The sequence below is a fragment of the Phasianus colchicus genome, chromosome 17, assembly GCF_987193195.1.
Source record: "Phasianus colchicus chromosome 17, bPhaCol1.hap1.1, whole genome shotgun sequence".
Classification (NCBI taxonomy): Eukaryota; Metazoa; Chordata; class Aves; order Galliformes; family Phasianidae; genus Phasianus; species Phasianus colchicus.
Genome location: NC_143452.1, coordinates 10228152 through 10245640, shown reverse-complemented (window position 1 = coordinate 10245640; position 17489 = coordinate 10228152). Strand labels below are relative to the sequence as shown.

Sequence of the window (17489 nt, the reverse complement as noted above, 5' to 3'; positions counted from 1 at the left end):
GGAGCAGCACCCAGGGGGACCGATGTCCGCGTCGTGGCGAGGTGCTGCGCCGCATGCAGGGCTTCAATCAGCAGAAAATAAAGGCAGTTCATGGCACAGGCACGGCGAGGGTCACCGTCCCTGGGGTGTTCAAGAATGGAGGTGTGGCACTGAGGTGTGGTGGGCTGGGGTTGGTCTTGGGGACCTTAGAGGGCATTTCCAACCTGAACGATCCCTTGTGTCTATGGGGCACGGGGAGGGGGAGCGGGAGGGGGGTTGGGGTACCCAGGAGGGAAGCGGGATCCCGGTGCTGGAAGCTGTGGGGTGAACCATGGGCACAGGATGCTCGTGCTGGGAGGTCGCTGGGGAGTGCCCCCCCCCCCCAGGGTGCGGGTAACGGGGCGCGCCTCGGTGCCGTTCTCTCCAGCAACCCTTCTCCGGTGGTCGCCCATTGGCAGCGGGGGAAATTCCCCCCCGCCCCGCGCCCAATGGGCCGGGGGGGGCGGCGCCTCCCATTGACAGAACCGGCGCGGCCGTGTTTACCGGGGGCGGGGCGGGGCGGCGGCGGCTGCCGCTGCTATAAGAGCCGTACTGGGGGCGAAAGGGGCGTGCGGCTACAAGGCTGCCCGCACCGCCCCGGACCCGCAACCCGCCCGGACCGAGCGCATCCCCGAACCGAGCGCATCTCCGGGGCAGTGCGGAGCGGACCCGACCCGATCCGATCCGATCCGACCCAGAGCATCCCCGGACCCAGAGCATCCCTAGAGCATCCCCGGACTCAGAGCATCCCCAGAGCGCTGCAGCGCATCCCCGAGCCGCCGCATCCCGGGGTTCCACCGGAGCCGCCCCGCAGCCACCGCCCCGGCGGAGCCGTGCCCCCCCGGGTCCTTCCGCGGCCCCCCGCGCCCCGCCCCGCCGCCGCCGCCCGTTCCGCACAATGGGGGCGGCGCGGCGCGGCGCGTAGCGGCCGGCGGGGAGGGAGAGGCGGCGGTAAGGGGGGCGCCGGGGGGCCCGACATGGTGCAGCGAGCCATGCGGGGAAGGGGCTCGGAGGGGCGGCGGGAGCCCTGCGCTCCTCTGCCCGCCCACGACGCGGAACCCGCCTGGTGCAAAACGCCCAGCGGTCACATCAAGCGGCCCATGAACGCCTTCATGGTGTGGTCGCAGCACGAGCGCCGCAAGATCATGGACCAGTGGCCCGACATGCACAACGCCGAGATCTCCAAGCGCCTGGGTCGGCGCTGGCAGCTCCTGCACGACTCCGAGAAGATCCCCTTTGTGAAGGAGGCCGAGCGCCTGCGCCTCAAGCACATGGCCGATTACCCCGACTACAAATACCGCCCTCGGAAAAAGGGCAAAGTGGGCGCCGCCACCGCCCGCCCGCGTCTCCCGGTGAAGATCAAACCCTCGGTGCTGGGCCGCGTCCCCGCCGCCCGCAGGCAGCCCTCCAAGCCGCCCCCCGAGCCGGGCATCGCGCAGCGCCCGCCGGAGCCGCCCGTCGAGGACCGCCCCGGCACGGCCACGTGGAACGCGGTGCCCACCGGCGAACGCAGCCCCGCGGCCGCCACCAGCCCCGAGCCGCGCCCGGAGAGCGCGTCCCCATCTCCCGCACCCGCCGGTTCGCCTCCGTCCTCCTTGGGTTCCTCGGACGAGGAGCTGGAGGAGGAGCTGCTGGGCGTGCTGCCCGCGCGGGCACCGGGTGGCACAGCGTGCGGGGCTCTGGACTGGTCCGTCCTGGACAAGGACCTCGATCTGTTCCCGCGGGGCGCGTCCTCGCACTTCGAATTCCCGGACTATTGCACGCCCGAGGTGACGGAGATGATCGCGGGGGACTGGCTCATGTCCAGCATCTCGGACTTGGTCTTTACCTACTGAGTGCCGCGCTCTGCAGGTAACTCCTCTTCTTTTCCCACAATCAGGTCGTCTCAAAAAAAAAAAAAAAAAAAAAAAAACCGAAACCAGCTGTTTACATGCAGGAATCAGGTATTTAGCCTTGAAGCCGCTGGAAGGCAGAGCTCCCTGCTCCCCCCATCCCCCCCGGCACACACCCACTCCTCCTCCATCCATCCATCCATGGCAGTGCAGGGCTCAGCCCTCCTCGCTGCACGGCACGCTGCCGTTCTTCACCCATGAAAGGCGACTGCCTGGCAGGGTCCCATTGTCAGCACCCCCTGCCCGACCCCTTCCCCCTGCAGCTCTGTCCCTGCCTCGCGCTGCCCCATTTTCTCCTCCTTAGCTCTCCCACTCGCCCATCCCTTGGAGAACAGCCAATTTCCTTTATTATCATCATCATCGTTATTATTATTATTTTGCTTTTTTTTTTTTGGGATTGCATAGAAAGCACGTCTTCGATTCTCTCCTGTTCCTCATAGCAGCCCTTTGGGAGCGCTACCTTTGGCCACGCCGTGCCCGAGGCTCTCCTTGGTGACACAACCCATCTCAATCCCTCCCTACCTGCTGCCCTGTGCTGTTGGGTCCCCGCCTTTGGGTTTGGGGTTCCCTCAGGACCAGGCTCTCTCCTTGCGTTTTGGCTGCGCCGCGTTCTCCCCGCCATTCGGTTTGGGGCAGAGCGAAGTTGCACGCACGTGATCCGCACGTGGCGCGGGGAGGCTGCGTTATTCCTCTCTCCAGACATTTGTGCACAGCCACCCGCACCGTGAGCCCGTGCTGTAGGGCAGCCTGCCTGGCATTAACGCCCCGGCATGGGGTGCCCATGCCTGCATGGGACCCACTCTGGGCTCATCCCCTATGGCTGGCGGAGCTCGTGCTGCAGGAAATCTGCCTTAAGCTCTCGCACGGGGCCACCACCACCACCAGCAGCTGATGCTGGTGGAGATGTGGGGTGCGGGTGGTGCTCCGGTGCAGCGATCCTCTGTGGTGCACCCGGTGTTGGCTCCGAGAGCCTGGGCTTCACCTCAGAGCAGCGCTGCAGAGCTCCCCAGCAGGGCAGCTCCTGCTGCAGCGCTCCTCCGGCCGCGTTTGTCTTTGCTTTCCCCAATGGTTCCTTCCTGCAGCAATCCGCCTCCTCCCGCTGTCTGTGAGCACATGGCTGTGGTGCCGGCAGGGCGGGGAACGCGGGGCTCCATCCCACGTCTGTGTGGCACAGAAGCGGCCTCTGAGATCCCCGATTCCAAAGTGGGAATCTGGGCACGAAGGATCCCCCTAACCCTACCCGTCCCCGCTTTGGGGGGATGCCGTTTCCTCCGGTTGCACGCAGCCCCATTGCAATGGGGCTGGATGGAGCCACGAGCAGGGCATGCTCAGCCCCTTTGTCCCCCTCTATGGGGAGCGATGTGGGGCTGCTGGCATCGCCGGAGGTGCCGCAGGGAGCGCTGTGTCCCCGCTGAAGGGCACCGGGTGCCCTCCTGCCCCAGTGCCTGCGGGGCTGCGGAGCCGTGAGCTCAGCGTTATCGATGTGTAGGTGTGTAGAGGTAGCTGTGGTGTGCGTGTGTCTGGTGTTGCGTTCCCGACGGTGTTTAGTAGCCCCGGTGCGGGTGTCCCCATGTAGAGAGCATCCCCCCACCCCACAGACCCTCTCCTTCCACTCCAACCCAGCAGAAAAGCCAAATGCCGAGGGGCTCCACGCACAAACCGGGTTTGGGGTTCATTGAAGGGCTTCCCCGGCGCACAGCTCCCACCCGACACCTCGCTGCCTTCTGGGGGCATCAGAGCCCCCTACCGCCGCCACGTCCCACGCGGGGAGCCAAACCCCAAATACCGGCAGGGCCCGAGGCCACGGTGCGGGGCTGCATCCCTGGCGTTTCCTCAGGACAGGTTCTGGCTCAGCCCCCCCCCGAGCCCGGCCTCAAGCACAACACCGTGCGCGTGGTCCCCGTCCCCCCCACCCGTCGTGGCCCTCCTGGTGGATGTTCTGTGCTATGTGGTTGTAGTGCATAGAAGCCCCCCTGTCCGTCCCGCCGAGCCCCCATCCCCTCCCCCAGTGTGCGAGCGAGTGTGCGTGCGCCATCCTCATCACTAGAGACAAAGCGAATCATAATTAATAATAAGTGGAAAAAATAATAATAATAATAATAATAAAAAAATAAACCAAACCTCTCTCAGGAAGAAGCCGCCCTGGCGGCATCCCAGCGGGCCGGAGCTGCCGTGAGCACTCGGGGTTCCTTTGGTTGTGTTGGGGAGGGGTCCTGCAGCTGTTGTCTTGGGCTGGTGGAGGGGATGTCCCACCCGTGGCCACCCCGATGGCAAGGCCAGGGCCAGTGGTGTGGAAGCTCGGCTAGTGGTTATCCCAGTGTTGTGACTATGGAATAAAGTGTGTTGGTCTGCTCCACGTGGCTCCGGCTCCTCCTGCGCCGCTTACGCCTCCCCAACCTGCACAAACATGGGGACAACCCAGGGATGTGGGGCTCCGGGGGTCAGAACCCAGCTCTGGTTCAGACGCAGTGTCTCCCATACAACTCCACGGGGTTCCACTACCGACCTGTGGGTCCCAGCACTCAGTGGTGTTCCAATACCAACCCACGCAGGCTGTACCTGTGTGTGCACAACCGTGCTGTGCATCCATGAGCACTGTGTGCTCTGTTTGTGTGCTCCACGCATGAATGTGCTCACACAGCCCCATAGGCTCCATAGTGTGGCAGCAGGCATTGATCTGGCCCCACTGGATGGGGCCTTGGGGGGAGGGCACACAGTGCTTGCATCACTCCCCCCTCCAGCTGTTGCCACGGCAACAAGGGAGCCTGCAGCATCCTTGGGTACCACAGCATCCCTGGGTACCACCTGCCCTCCCATCCCTGCTGGGGGAGGGGCTGGCCCTGCTGAGACACAGGACAGGACAACACCCACTGTGAGACATGGAGGTGCCTCTGCCTGCAATCCCAGCAGCACTGAGCAGCCTGGCTGTGACCCAGGCATGTGGCAGCTCTCGGCTGTGAATCTGGGCTTCTGCACAGTGACCCCACGACACAGCAGTGTGTTGGGATGCTCCTGGTCCAGCCTGGCCTTGCTGAGCACCCAGTGCTGCCCTCACAGCCACGTGTCCCCACCGCCAGCCCCGCTCTGAGTCACACACAGCAGCGGCTCACAGGCGGTGGCAGCTCTCAGCCGTGCAGGAAGGAGTCACACTGCTCCCTTCACACTGCCCCAAACCCCCCTTGGGAAGCAGGGAGTGTGCTCTGATCACTGGGTCCTGGCTGTGGGATCCCACACAGAGACGGGGACAGCGACGTGAGCACTGCTGGTGACAACGCTGGGACAGGGAAGGATGTGCTGAACCCCCCCCCAGGTAAGCAGGGAGCAGGTAGGGGTGATGCTGTGTATTGGATGCAGGATGGATGTCCCTCCCAAACCCAGGCAGCACCCTCTGCATGCAAGAAGGACCCTGCGGCTTCACTGGGGCTGTGGCACCAGGATGTCCCCAGCAATGGGGAACTGCTGCTCCCCCTGTGAGGCCTCTCTGGCGCCAGGCTTTGTTCAGCATCACAGCCCAGCACCGAAAGGGTCCCACACGTCATCTCCCCCCTCTCACACAGCACGCTGCAGGGACGCAGTGACGAAGGGCTGAGCAGGCAGTTCCCATGGCAATGTCCCTATGGCGGCGGGGAGGGACACGGCGCTCTGACTGCGGTGGCTGCGTCCCTGCACCCAGCAGCCCCCCAGCCATGGGGACACGAGGAGGAGGCCACGTCCCTCCCCGCCGCCACCCCTCCATCCACATTGCTACTGTGGGTGGGCTGATGCTGATGTGGGTCCTGATCCTGCTGGGTCTGTCCCAGATCAGGCAGGGCACGGAGTGCCCCCTCCCCTATTGCATCCCACAGGGATAAGGGCTTCGCTGTCCCAGGCAGAAGTGGGAATCCCTCTCAGTGCACCCCAGAATGGGCAGGAGGGCACATCTGGCACCCCACCCCCTGCCCTGTGCCCAGAGGAGGGCTCAGCTCTCTGGGTGCTGGGGCTGTGGGGAGGGCTCAGGTGATGCATCACTCCCCCTCATGACCCCCCCCAGGCCAGATGCCCACCCTGCAGCCCTCCTGCAGCTGCAGCCGCGGCCCCAGCGTGGCACAGGGGAAGTGGTACGGGGTGCGCTCCTACCTCCACCTCTTCTATGAGGACTGCACCGGGGCCGGCCCTGATGGGGGCACAGATGAGTCTTCACCTTCCCATCCCCAAGGTGTATGGCCCTCCATTATCTGGAAGGTAAGAGATGCCCCCCCCTCCCCAATTTTTTCTTCCCTCTCATCTTGTGTGAAATACATCCCAACACCTGCCATGCACTCCTTTAGGCTGACCTGCTCCCCATTCCTGTTCCCAGGTGACCCTCTCCACAGGCACTCTGTTTCTGCTGGTGGGAATGGCCGCCCTGACCACAGGCTGGCTGGTGCCCCCCAGGCTGGAGGGCATCGAGGAAGAGGATCTGGTGGTGCTGGACGTGCAGGCCATGCGCTACAACCACGTGCTGAGTGCGTGCCGGCTGCTGGGCACAGCGCTGTGCATCACAGCTGCAGTGCTGGGTGCTGTGGGGCTGCTCTGCTGTGTGCTGGGCAGAGGTCAGGGTGGCCCCCAAGAAGACGAACAGCAGCTGTCACCCATCCTGCAGAGCAGCCCCCAGGGCCCCATGGTGCCCTTCGGTGCCTCCCAGCTCCACGGTGTTCAGCCCCGGCAGGAGGTGTGAGTGCACAGGGTGCACTGCTGCTAGGTAAAATGCTGGGAAATCCCCTGCTTGAGGCTGCATGGGTGGGGGTGGGCAGGGTGGGAGGAGGGGAGGCTGCTTGGGCCGGGGTGCTGCAACCCAGTTCATAGATGTGGTGGGGATGGGATGGGATGCAATGGGATGGGATGGAGCAGGCAGCTGCCCAGCAAAGTTCTAATCCTGGCCTGACACAATCTGATCTCAGCTCAGATCCAGCCTGGACTCAACTAGATCCCACCTTGGACCCCTTCCTGGCACCCAGATGGCCGACCCTGGATCCCAGCTGTGCCACGGGGACTCACTGCCATCAGTGCCATCCCCCACTTGCGAGGGTCCTGTGCACCGTCAGCCACCACCAGGTCCTGGCCCAGGACACCCCAGCAGAGGACTGCAGCTCCTCCACCTGCTCCCCAGCCATGGGGACAGACAGGCACGGCCACCAGCTGCAAATGCCCGATGCTGCCAGGAGCTTGCAGTGGGAGCTCTGCCCCCAGCACAGCACCCTGCCCTGCAGCCCCACGCGTTCATCCACACTGCAGCCCCTGGGATGGAGCAGACGTTCCGCACCCGCCTTGGTTTCCTTCATTTTGCTCTTTCTGGGGTGAATAAAAGATGCGTGGCTGTGGGCTGTTCTTGCTGCTGAGGCTCAGCTCCGGGGCAATGAGTGTTGTGTATGGGGGATGCGTGCTGCAGCAGCAGTGCATCAGAGCTGGGCAGGGCTGTTACAACACAGAGCTTGCACTGCCAGGCACAGACACCCACCTGCCCCTCACTGCCCCAAGGGTTGCTGCACAACACCCAAGATCATTTTCTTTTCCTCAGTGAAGACAACTGAGTACAAATACCCTGCCAGGCTGGGAACAGCCCTGTGCCAACACAAGGGACTGAGCCCACCAAGAGGTCCGTGCAGCTCCCAGATGCAGCTCTCCAGCCCACAGAACCCCCAAGCATCCCTTGCTTCCTTGAGGAAGGGGCCGCAGGGCCTCTGCTTTCACATTCCTTCTGAAGGGCTGAGGGCACTATTAAGAAAATTGCTCCTCCAGAGGAAGTCAGAGCAAGCTAAAAATAACCCTGGCTGAGCTGGTAAACACGGCCACCAGCCTCATGCAGAGCACAGGGACACCACAGAGGGGCACAGTGCCCAGCAGCGTGGGATCTCCTCCTGGCCGGGCAGCCAGCCCCAGGCACACAATGGGCTGCTGGGTCAGGCTATTTCCATCCCTGTGCTGCCAGCCATGCTGCTGGCGTGGGGAAGGCTGGGAGAGCCAAGGGCAAAAGCGCATGCTGGCATTCCAGAGCCGTGGGCAGAGGGAGGGCAGCAGCACAAAGGCACCCAGCTGGCTCCTGCTCCTCTTCCCACGCTGCCCTGGCTGCTGCAGGATGGGACGTGGCACCAGAGTGCATGGCAGCACCAGCCCCTGGTGGCACAGGAGGAGAAACACGTTTAGTAACTGTTTATTTTACAGCAATAGGGTTTGTACAAATCTGCATTTACACAGGTATGTACAAGTCTGTACAGAGTCACTGGAGCACCCAAAGAGACCACCTCCTCACTCACCCTTCCCCTGGGCAACGCAGGAACTAAAGTGCACGGTGGGCAGAGAGCAGGGGGCTGCAGGAGGGCTCTGTGCCCCACACACCCCTCACCTGAGGGCAGAGGGCATCCAAGCACTGCACTGCCCAGGAGTGGCACGGGACCCCCAGCAGCACCTCCAGCTCGTGGCACAGCCACCACAAACTCCGGTACCACAAATTTCTAAAGTGCAAAGTCACAGCCTGCTTCCCTCACTGTTACTGCCTTGACAGAGGCTGCTGCTGCCCCATAGTGCCAGTCCACACACGTGCAGGAAAGCACTCTGCCTTCTGCCATGGAAACAGCCACCAGCCCTCAGGAGAGGCAGAGAGAGCCCTGGTGCTGGCACCAGTAAGTGGCACGACCAGGAGATGCCAACACAGGTGAGGGCCCAGGTCCTGCTTCCCTACCTGCATCACAGAGCGAGGGCCCATGGGGCAATCCAAAACTTGCATGGATGTGGTGATGAATTTGCACACAGGTGGTCAGGGATAGGAGGGTGCTGAGCCTTGCAGGGCATGAGCTTCCTTCTACAACCAGAAATCTACAACTCTTCAACCAACATCTACTTTTCAGGTGTGCAGCCCCTGGGCACAGCACGGATGGCTTTGGGCACAAGACAGCAGGGGCAGGCAGCTGGGTGGGAACCAGTCAGGGCAGGTAAGGGCACTTGTGGGAGGTTTAGCAGTTCAGGGGGGAGGTAGAGGCATAGAGTGTCTATTGGCTTTGTGTCAGTGGGATACAGAGCTCTTGAGCAGAATTTGCTGCAGAGCTTTCTTGGCAGGCAGGGAGCAGCAAGGCTGGGCCAGGTGGGGTACGCAGCACTGGGGTGGCCTTTCTGAGAAATCCCTCATCTGTGTTATTCTGAGGGGAGTCACTGAATCTGATCAGCTCGTAGGGGAGAATTATGACAGATGTCTGCAGCAGATTTTTGTCCTGTGCAAACTGTTTCCAACTGTAAAAAAAAAGCCATTCTCCACTTTGGAGTCTGCTCCCCGAGCTGTGAAAATCAGCAGTGTTAACAGCTCTGCTAATGCTTGTGATGGGATCTGGCACAGGCAGGATGAACAAGGCCTGAATCACCTCACTGACCTGATACACGACTGTGCTGCTGTTGCCAGCAGAGGACCCCGCTGGACCTGTCCCCTGCAAGCTGACCAGTCCACAAACAAGAAAGTGGAATCACAAATTGTTATGCATTGGAGATGACCTCATGGCAGGGTGCTGACAGGGGCTTGGTACAGGTTTGGTTCTACTGAGAGGCTGCCTGTAAGGAAAGAGAAAGGTCAGAGCACTGGTGAATGCAAATGGAGAAGGCAGGCTGCCCTGGCAGCCAGTGATACAGAGCCAGAGGGCTCCTCTATTCCACAGGAGCATGTACAAGCCCCTCACCACTAAGCAGGCCAAACCCTGCCCTGAAACTCTCCCCTAGGTGAGCACACGCCCTCGCTCCCACTGATTATCCCCAATAGAGGATGTGGGATTGCCTCGGCACAGCCCGTGCACAGCTCACCACTTGTGGTCACTTGCACAGGGCTGAAGAGTCAGACTCATCCGTACAGTGGCAGTGTCCATCTGCTTGCCCCTGCACGGGGAGGAGAAAACAAGGTGAGTGTTGGTGTGGGGAACAATCCTGCTGGACTGGTTCCCATCAGTCTCTGTCACAAAGGCCAAGAGCATCACGGGACGCAGCAAGAATAGAAAACTCTTCAGACAGGTTGTTTCCAGACACGTCCTTCCAAACATCATTCCGTGTCGACGTGGGATGTGACAACAAGGAAAGCGCTTCCTTTGGCTTCAGGGGAAAATCTGCAGTTCAAACTTGGGTGCCCACTCCAGTGCACTCTTCACCACAGCCAGGGCAGCTGCTCCCAGTGCCACCGTCAGCCCCATCACTGCCAGCTTGACAAAACGGTTGGTCCTTGGCTTTGTCAAAATGGATTTTGTCCGCTCCTCCCCTCGGAGCCTCTCCCTGAAGCGCTGTCTCAACACAGTGTCTGGTCTTTGCTGCACTGATGCCAACTCAAAGTCCTTAAAAGTGGAAGCCGCGGTCCTGCAAGAGAAGAAATGGGTCACGAAGTGCCCTAGAGCCTCCCATCTGGGCAGGGAGGTCTTCACCAGGCAATGAGACTCGGCCAGGGCAAGGTGCAGAACCCAGGCACAGCTCCCACACTGAGGCCTCCTTGTACTCACCGCTCAGCCTGCTGCTGTGCTGCCTCCCTGGCAAGCTCAGATGGAGGAAACTGAACAAAAAGGTCCCCTGCTCTGCTGATCAGAGTCTCATAAGGAAGGTCCTGTGGGATCTGGGACAGGAGGTGGTGCACTGAGGCCATGTCGCACTCGCAGTCCAGAACTTCCTGCTCCCGGTAAAGCACAATCTGCAGAGGAGAGAGAGCACTGAGCACAGCCAGGGAAACAGTGACAGCTCCTTGTCACTCTTTGACACTTCAGGGCCAGAAGAGAAAAACATTTCACTTCTGTCTGAAAGATCTGCCCTTCCTCAGGGGATACACTGCATTGAGACAGTGCCCAGATGGGAAGAGAAACGCAGAGGACAGCAGAGCACCAGCAGTGCCAGACCCTCTCTGCAGCCCCTCAGCACCTTGCAATGGCTCAGTGCATCCCCTGCCAGCATTCCAGCCAATACGTACCACAGCAGCAAAATAAATGGGCATCAGTGGATGGCAAGCCAGGAAGAAGTCGTATAATCGCACGACGTGCCTGAAGTCAGACAGAACGTGCCCAAACCACGTGATGAGCCAGCTGAGAGCAAAGATGGTTCCCACTTCCGCACTGCACAGAGAGAAACATGGTTAGGTCAGCTGCTGCTGGCAGCTTGGAGACACTGCTAAAGCACAGCCAGCTTTTCAAAAGCTTTTCAACTCTGAAACTTAGCATTGCTCTAGAATTTGCAAGCTTGATACCCGAAGACATGCTGGCTGTGAAATGCTAACAGCCAGTTGCCCAGAAAAGGACTCTGCACAGAACCTTTTGACTTACCTCCTCACTTCTGCTTTATTCTATTCACACTACACTTCTGCATCCCTACTGCACAACCAGGCAATTATCCCCAGAGCTAGCAACAAACCACAGAGATGCAACAGCAACTGCAAACTGCAAACTAACTGTGGCAGCTCTGTATGACACGGAATGCAAAGTAATGCAACCCCCAGCTTCTTCAACACAGACCGCTGGGGTGAAGATATCATCATTTAAAAGCCCCCAGGATAGGCAGCATGTTTGGGTCTGCTTGTAAGCAGGGTGCCACGTGGCTTTGGACTGTTGCCATGAGCTGTGGGCCAGCTGTTGACTCACAAGAAGCCACCGTGGTGCTGGGGACAGGCTGGTGCAGATGGCCCCAAGTACAATAATGTGAGAAAGGTAGGGCAGAGCCAGGGAACGTCTGCGTACCTCTGCATGAAGTCATGCACCTCAGGGTTCACCTGGTCTATGATGGGCATCAGGTAATTCAAAATGTGCTTGGTATTATCCATTGTTGGGTCCATAAAATCCCTGAGAAAAGATTTAAAAAGAATTCTGTCAAGAAATAACATCAGTGAGTTCTCCTCCAGTGAGGCACACAGGAAGTAAATAAATGTACTTGCAATAAACAGTTTTGCTGGTAGAGTGGCTCCCAGTCCCAGGGAATTCTATTTATTTGTAACAGATCCCTGCCTACTAATTTGGGTCACAAAGAGCTTGTGTGCACACAAAACCTGGACCCAGACAATCACGGTGGTGTCAATGGACACTTCTTTCTTTGCTGTACACATGAGCCCTAAAGTTTTTTCAGCTTGTCACACAGGAGAGAAGACAAAATCCCTCCAGAGCACTCACCGACTTGAAGACTTGCTCTCATTTCAATGCCCAAAGAGGAAAGGCACTTAACCTGGGGCTTAGGATACTGGCTGTACAGACCACAGTTTCAGCAGAAACTTCCCAGGGCTCTATAAAGGCTAAGTGGGAAGCACTACGCTGAGCCCTAGGAGCCAGAGAGGCCCTGACAGGACACATGGCCAGCAGAACCACGAGTAATGCATGTGTGCTGCTTTTTCGTCTTCAAGAGATAATACAAACTAACTGACAGCTGTTAGCCCTTCCTCAGAGCACAACTGCCTGCAAATCCACGTGCCATCTCCAGCAGCGCCTCCTGGGTGCAGACATACAGAGCAGCCAGCCCTAATGGGGCTCTGCTTCAGGACAGGCCACCCCTCTGCCCTCACAGTCACAGGGCACAGCAGCTCCTCTCCCTTGGTTGAGTCTCTGAGTACCTGAGATGATGCGTCGAGAGCTTCTCCACCAGAGCTGTGGCCAGCCTGTCCCCAACCACCAGGAGGAAAGTGACCACGATGTCGTGGTAGCCCTGGTAGTAGTGCAGCTGTGGGTTGCGCTTCAGGACGTGGAGGATAATATCAATGAGCTCCTCCTGCAGCCCCTCTCTCTGGTCATCCGGCATCCCTGTGGGGATAAGGCACCGCTGTGATGGGCTGCATCACCCGCTGCTCCCTGCCTGCATGTTTATCAACCAGCCTTATCACAAAGGATGTGGGACAACGGGGAATGGGCTGAGAAAGCTGTGAAAGACCCAGGTTCCTAATGCTGTCCCTGCTGGCCCTGGAGAAGCCAACCAGCTGTGAGCCTGCTTAACCTTTGGAGTTGCAGCGTCCCTACCTGCCAGGAAGTCACCATGGATGACAGGGGTGGGCTTAAGGGTGTTTGTACAGTTCTGTGAGGAGCAAATTGCACTGCATATCCAGCACTGCTAAGGACATTTTAATCATTTTTAATTTCCCAAGGGCTCCAGAAAAAATTAAACAGGACTGAGTTTTCACAGAAACTGTGCCAGCTGCATCAGATTGCGAGGCCTCAATCACCACAATTTTATATTGGTCCTCTGCTCACAACATGTGTTTAGGGACAGGATGTCACGGGAAAAACACTGTTCCTGCCATGCACAGCTGCAGCTGTTTTTTTGGCAGTCCCTGTCAACAGAGAAAATGCCCTACAGCCAAGCAGAACGTCCCAGAGGAGATCCTGCAATGACAAAGTTCTCCTTTTCCCCTATTTCACTGATGCTTCTAAAAATAGGCAGGAGGAGGTTGCCATTCAAGGGCAAAAACAAACAAATGAAGCAGCAGCAGAGCCTTCAGGAATCAGCCAGTATCCGAAAGAGAATCAGAGTGAATCAAGTGTTTATGCAAAATAAAAGCAGCACAAGGGGGATGCAGTTCCTGGCCAGGAACAATGGCTGCTCTGCAGAGTTAGATAGTTGCTGGATTACTTGCTTTATAAATAGCACAACAAGGCAGCAGCCACCCTTCAGAACTAAACAACTGCAGAAACCTTCTGCTTCTAAAGGTTACTTCTCTTCAGTTTGGTGTGTGAACCACTGAGAGAAAGCTGACGTGGGGACTGCTGTAAAGCAATCTGCTCTACCAACTAACAGATCTGCCTTCCACATCCCTTGGGCACAATCCCCTGTCTGAAATACACTGAAGCAAATGGTCAATTTCTCAAGCATTCCATCAGTCCTAATCTCACCCTGTTCACAACAGGTGAGGGCTGTGCAGGATCGGACATCTCTGGGCTGACACTATTCAACAACAGAGAACTGAACACAGAGGGGCCCAGCATGGACAGGGAAGTATGAGTTGGGAGAAAAGCATCAGGCCCCAGCTGCAGCCCAGGCAGGGGCTGGAGGAAGCCACCAGCTGTGGAACAGCTCCACTGTGCAAAGAAGCTGCTGTAAGCTGACACAAGGAGGCTTTCTGGAGATCAGCCTCCCTGCAGCGCTGGTCAGGCACTCGCTGTGAGCCCCTCTCACCTGGTGGGAAGCGCCGCAGGGAGCGCCGTACATCCAGTAACACCTGCTGGTAATCCTTATTGTCCTCCCGCAGCTCCTTTCCTGCTGAAAGAAAAGAGGAAGTAGGTAACTGTGGAGTAGTGCAAAGGTACCAAGAAGAGCACTGGGAGATGGAAATGGCCAGGAGGATGAGGCCACACAACACCCCCATCCCATTCTTTGTACGTCACACACCAGACCTGTCCTCTCACTTTCACTGCTGCACAAACAGCAATCCAGGGCAAGGAAACAAGGCAATTATTTAAACAACGTATGTTAAAATGCTTAAACTGACACCACTCCCAGAGTTCCTGGAAATATCTTAGCTCCGCAATCTTGCTGTGAAATTCACTGCACGCTCAGCAACAGCAAGGCACAACATGCTGTGGAGGCAGTGAAGAATGGCTGAAAGAAATAATTCAGAGGGAAAAAAGCAAACACCCATTGGTAGCTAAGAGAGCTCTAACAGAAGTGAAAAGAATTTGCTGGCACACTACCTATGCTGTCACATGAAATGCAACGCTGTCTTCCAGCAGCTCTGATCACCTACCATTATCCAGTTCTCGACTGACATGGGGATACTTCTGAATGACCACAAATTCAGGAGCAACAACAGAACCTGTCCCTGGGGGCGGTGACTGTGACAGCTGCAGGACTTCCAGCTCCTAAACCACTGAGGTTTAAAGGCATGCAGGTGTCACATCACGCAGGTCATTTCCCCTCCTTCCCTTCTGAGCAAACATGCAGGCTTCACACAAGCTGCCTCACCTGCAGCTGGCAGACAGCTCAGCACATCCCATCCCAGCACTCCTCAGTACAGCCATCTCACCAAAGAGCGACCAAAACCAGCCTGACACTTCTTGCTACCAACTGACGTATGTGTGCCAACCAACCACACAGTGCCACAAGAACCACATCTAAAGCAAACTTGTTTCTAGCACTGTCACTGAAGATAACAACACCTCCAGAGAACAACAGAAACGTTGTTTTAGGAAGCTCTCTGTTTCCTGATCTGCCATTTACACACGATACAGAGCACACAGCCTACGGTGTTCATTGTGCAGCATGAGTCCCTTTCTGTGTGAGCTCAATGGGAAGCACTCCAGCATGCACAGAGAAAACTTAAAGCAGAAAGACTCTCATCAGAACCCTGTCTGGGCTGCCCTGTACCTGGCAGGGGGGGCAGGTCATCTGTGTTGACACTCAGCAGCTTTGGCCACACTTTGCAGCGGATCTCATCAGTCAGCAGCCCTCCTTCACTGATGGCCATTCGCCTGAGTGCTGCCACATCAATAGGGTCGCTGTTCAGGGCCTGGTAAATTTCTGCCACTTTTCTTTTCTTCTTAGAGTCAAAGTCTGCAAGAAAAGCACAAAGCAAGATAACAGGACATATCAGCACAGGCCCTGCTGGGACAGACCATGGACAACCCGCACTGTGACCAGCGCAGGCTCAGCACTGGTTGTCCCGCTGACACAGAAGAGCCACAGAGCTGTTCGTCACCTTCATCAGATCACAGCTCCACACAGGACCGTGATGGCAGCACGGAGCCATTTTGTAACTGTTTCCACTCCAGGAAGGGCTGACTCAGCCCCAGCTCAGGTGTTGTGCACTCTGTAACACCTGGGCCTCATGTTCCTGCTGATTCCTGGTGGGGCAGCAGCTCCTGGCTACCATCAGCCCAGGGGAGAGGTCTGAACTACTGACAGCAGTTGTCCCAAGGAGGGTTTAAACCAGTTACATGCATCGCAGTGTGCTGACTTACCTCCCAACAAACACAAACTTGCTAGCTGTTAGCCTTGTGCAGGCGAGCTGCTATTAAAGGAACTGCTTTGTAGAGCACAGGGATTCTGGGGCAGGGAGGGGAGAGAACAACGCACGCAGAGGGTGGGTTTCACATGGGTTAAATACACAGATGGCACACAGGAGCATTTAGTGTGGGGCTGAGGAAGGGCACTGCTTCACCCCGCCCATGGTGCAGGTCAGCACAGCCTCAGGTGGGCAGCAGGGAGGCAGTTCAGGGCTACTCCACGCAACACGCAGCTCCCATCTCACTGCTCACAGAGGCTCTGAAGGGCCGTGCAGGGTGAGGCTGCCAACACCGCCCTTCCTCTGAGGGCTTTTCCAAGGGACGCAGCTCCCACTGCTCATGGAACCGGGATCCACCGACTGAGGAACTGCAGAGGACGTGGGCCGGGAGGAGCCGGGTGGGGCAGACTCTCCCTGACGCCCACCTCCTGCTGTCCCCGGTGCTCGTGGGACGCACAGGAGCCACACAGCGAGGCGGTGAGCACTGAGCATCTTTTTTGGAACACTTTTTGGATGAAAACCCACCACAGCAGCCTGCGGGAGAGCTTCAGCTCTCTCTGAACACAGCACCAACCTTAAAACATCCAGCGAGCCCCCGGTGACAGCAGCTTCGCTTCGCTTCGCTTCGCTTCCCTTCCCTTCCCTTCCCTTCCCTTCCCCTCCCTCGCACACACGACACCGACGAGTCCCCAACGGCCGCACCCCGCGGTGCCCCATCCCGGAGCCAAACGCCCCACGATGTCCCCCCGCCACAACGCCCCGCCCCGCCGCATGGGGGCGCGCTGCCAGCGACCCCACCCAGCGCCCGCGAGGTGGCGCTCAAGCGCCCCCAGCCCACTCCCCTCAGTGAGGAGGCGCTGCCCCCCCCGCCGTAGGCCCGGCCGGGCCGTACCGTGGCCGCCGACGCCGTTGCGCGGCGGGCTCCGCCGGGCCATGTTTGTTCCCGGGCGCTGCGGCGCATGCCGGGCCGACGGCCGGGCCGGGTTGGGGCTGGGCGCTCCCGCACCGCCCGGTCCGGTCCCGTCCCTTCCGCGCCCCCACCCGCTCCCCCGCCCCTCCGCCGGCGGCGCGCGGGTGTGACGTCACGGCGCTGCAGTGCGCAGGCGCGGCCGCGTGGCGGTGGCACGTGGGAGGGGCGAACGTGCGCATGCGCAGACGAAGTCGGGAAGCACGTGTGCCGCTCCGGGCCCGGCCCCAATCCTGCGAGCCTTCGGGTTTACGGCAAAACGATGTGAAAACGTGACGCGGCTCCGCGGCACAACGCCCTCCCGGCCACCCGCCGGGGCAGATCGCACGCAACGAGCCGTACGGCAGCAGTGGGCGATGCTCACCCGGCTTCAAATGCAGCTCCGTAGCCTCCTGCCCCCCAACAACCTCACTCAGAGTAAGGAAAGATCTGGGCTCGGGGTCCCGCGCCGCTCACAGCACTGTGCGAACTGCCACGCGTTGTGTTCGCTCGTAGTCGGTGCTTAAAGACGCAGCACAGCCAGCAGGACGAGGCCACGTTGCTCTCAGGCCCCGCTCCTCCCGCCCGAAGAAAGGAAGTGTTGAGAACTTCCCAAAGAAACGAGCGATGGACAGAAGCAGCAGCTGCTGCAATGGTTCAGGGTGGGAGGTGTGCGTGTGTGTGTCCGTGTGTGTGT

At 59.0% G+C, this 17489-nt stretch overlaps 3 protein-coding genes across 5 annotated transcripts; 2 read left to right on the top strand and 1 right to left on the bottom strand.

The window, feature by feature from the left end:
* The first annotated feature begins 932 nt into the window (after positions 1-932).
* SOX12 (SRY-box transcription factor 12) lies at positions 933-1912 on the top strand. The gene has a single exon (XM_031591283.2). It carries the CDS (start codon positions 996-998, stop codon positions 1851-1853), a length of 858 nt encoding a protein of 285 aa, XP_031447143.1. The 5' UTR covers positions 933-995; the 3' UTR covers positions 1854-1912.
* A 2718-nt stretch (positions 1913-4630) lies between these two features.
* Positions 4631-7293, top strand: NRSN2 (neurensin 2). Of its 2 annotated transcripts, XM_090152424.1 has the most exons (5): positions 4631-5220; positions 5941-6131; positions 6247-6394; positions 6532-6630; positions 6830-7293. In XM_090152424.1, the coding sequence occupies exons 2-5, from the start codon at positions 5946-5948 to the stop codon at positions 6853-6855; spliced, it is 459 nt and encodes a 152-aa protein (XP_090008550.1). In that variant the 5' UTR covers positions 4631-5220; positions 5941-5945; the 3' UTR covers positions 6856-7293. The 2 variants fall into 2 exon arrangements, with proteins under 2 accessions (XP_090008550.1, XP_031444849.2); XM_031588989.2 differs by having other exon boundaries at positions 4633-5220; positions 6247-6630.
* A 751-nt stretch (positions 7294-8044) lies between these two features.
* TBC1D20 (TBC1 domain family member 20) lies at positions 8045-16900 on the bottom strand. Of its 2 annotated transcripts, none has more exons than XM_031588969.2 (8): positions 16739-16900; positions 15210-15395; positions 14022-14105; positions 12469-12655; positions 11609-11710; positions 10849-10990; positions 10391-10575; positions 8045-10250 (listed from the first exon to the last, which is right to left on the bottom strand). In XM_031588969.2, exons 1-8 carry the CDS (start codon positions 16779-16781, stop codon positions 9995-9997), a joined length of 1185 nt encoding a protein of 394 aa, XP_031444829.1. In that variant the 5' UTR covers positions 16782-16900; the 3' UTR covers positions 8045-9994. The 2 variants fall into 2 exon arrangements, with proteins under 2 accessions (XP_031444829.1, XP_031444836.1); XM_031588976.2 differs by having other exon boundaries at positions 14022-14102; positions 16739-16796.
* Between the last annotated feature and the right edge of the window lie 589 nt (positions 16901-17489).

Coding starts and splice junctions, on each gene's coding strand:
- NRSN2 (XM_031588989.2), top strand. CDS start 5,946: ATGCCCACCCTGCAGCCCTCCTGCAGCTGCAGCCGCGGCCCCAGCGTG. Junction 6,132..6,246: donor GGCCCTCCATTATCTGGAAG/GTAAGAGATGCC, acceptor TCCTGTTCCCAG/GTGACCCTCTCCACAGGCAC.
- SOX12 (XM_031591283.2), top strand. CDS start 996: ATGGTGCAGCGAGCCATGCGGGGAAGGGGCTCGGAGGGGCGGCGGGAG.
- TBC1D20 (XM_031588969.2), bottom strand. CDS start 16,781: ATGGCCCGGCGGAGCCCGCCGCGCAACGGCGTCGGCGGCCACG. Junction 12,656..14,021: donor CCTGCGGCGCTTCCCACCAG/GTGAGAGGGGCT, acceptor TTATCCCCACAG/GGATGCCGGATGACCAGAGA. Junction 10,991..11,608: donor GTGCATGACTTCATGCAGAG/GTACGCAGACGT, acceptor CTCTCTGTGCAG/TGCGGAAGTGGGAACCATCT.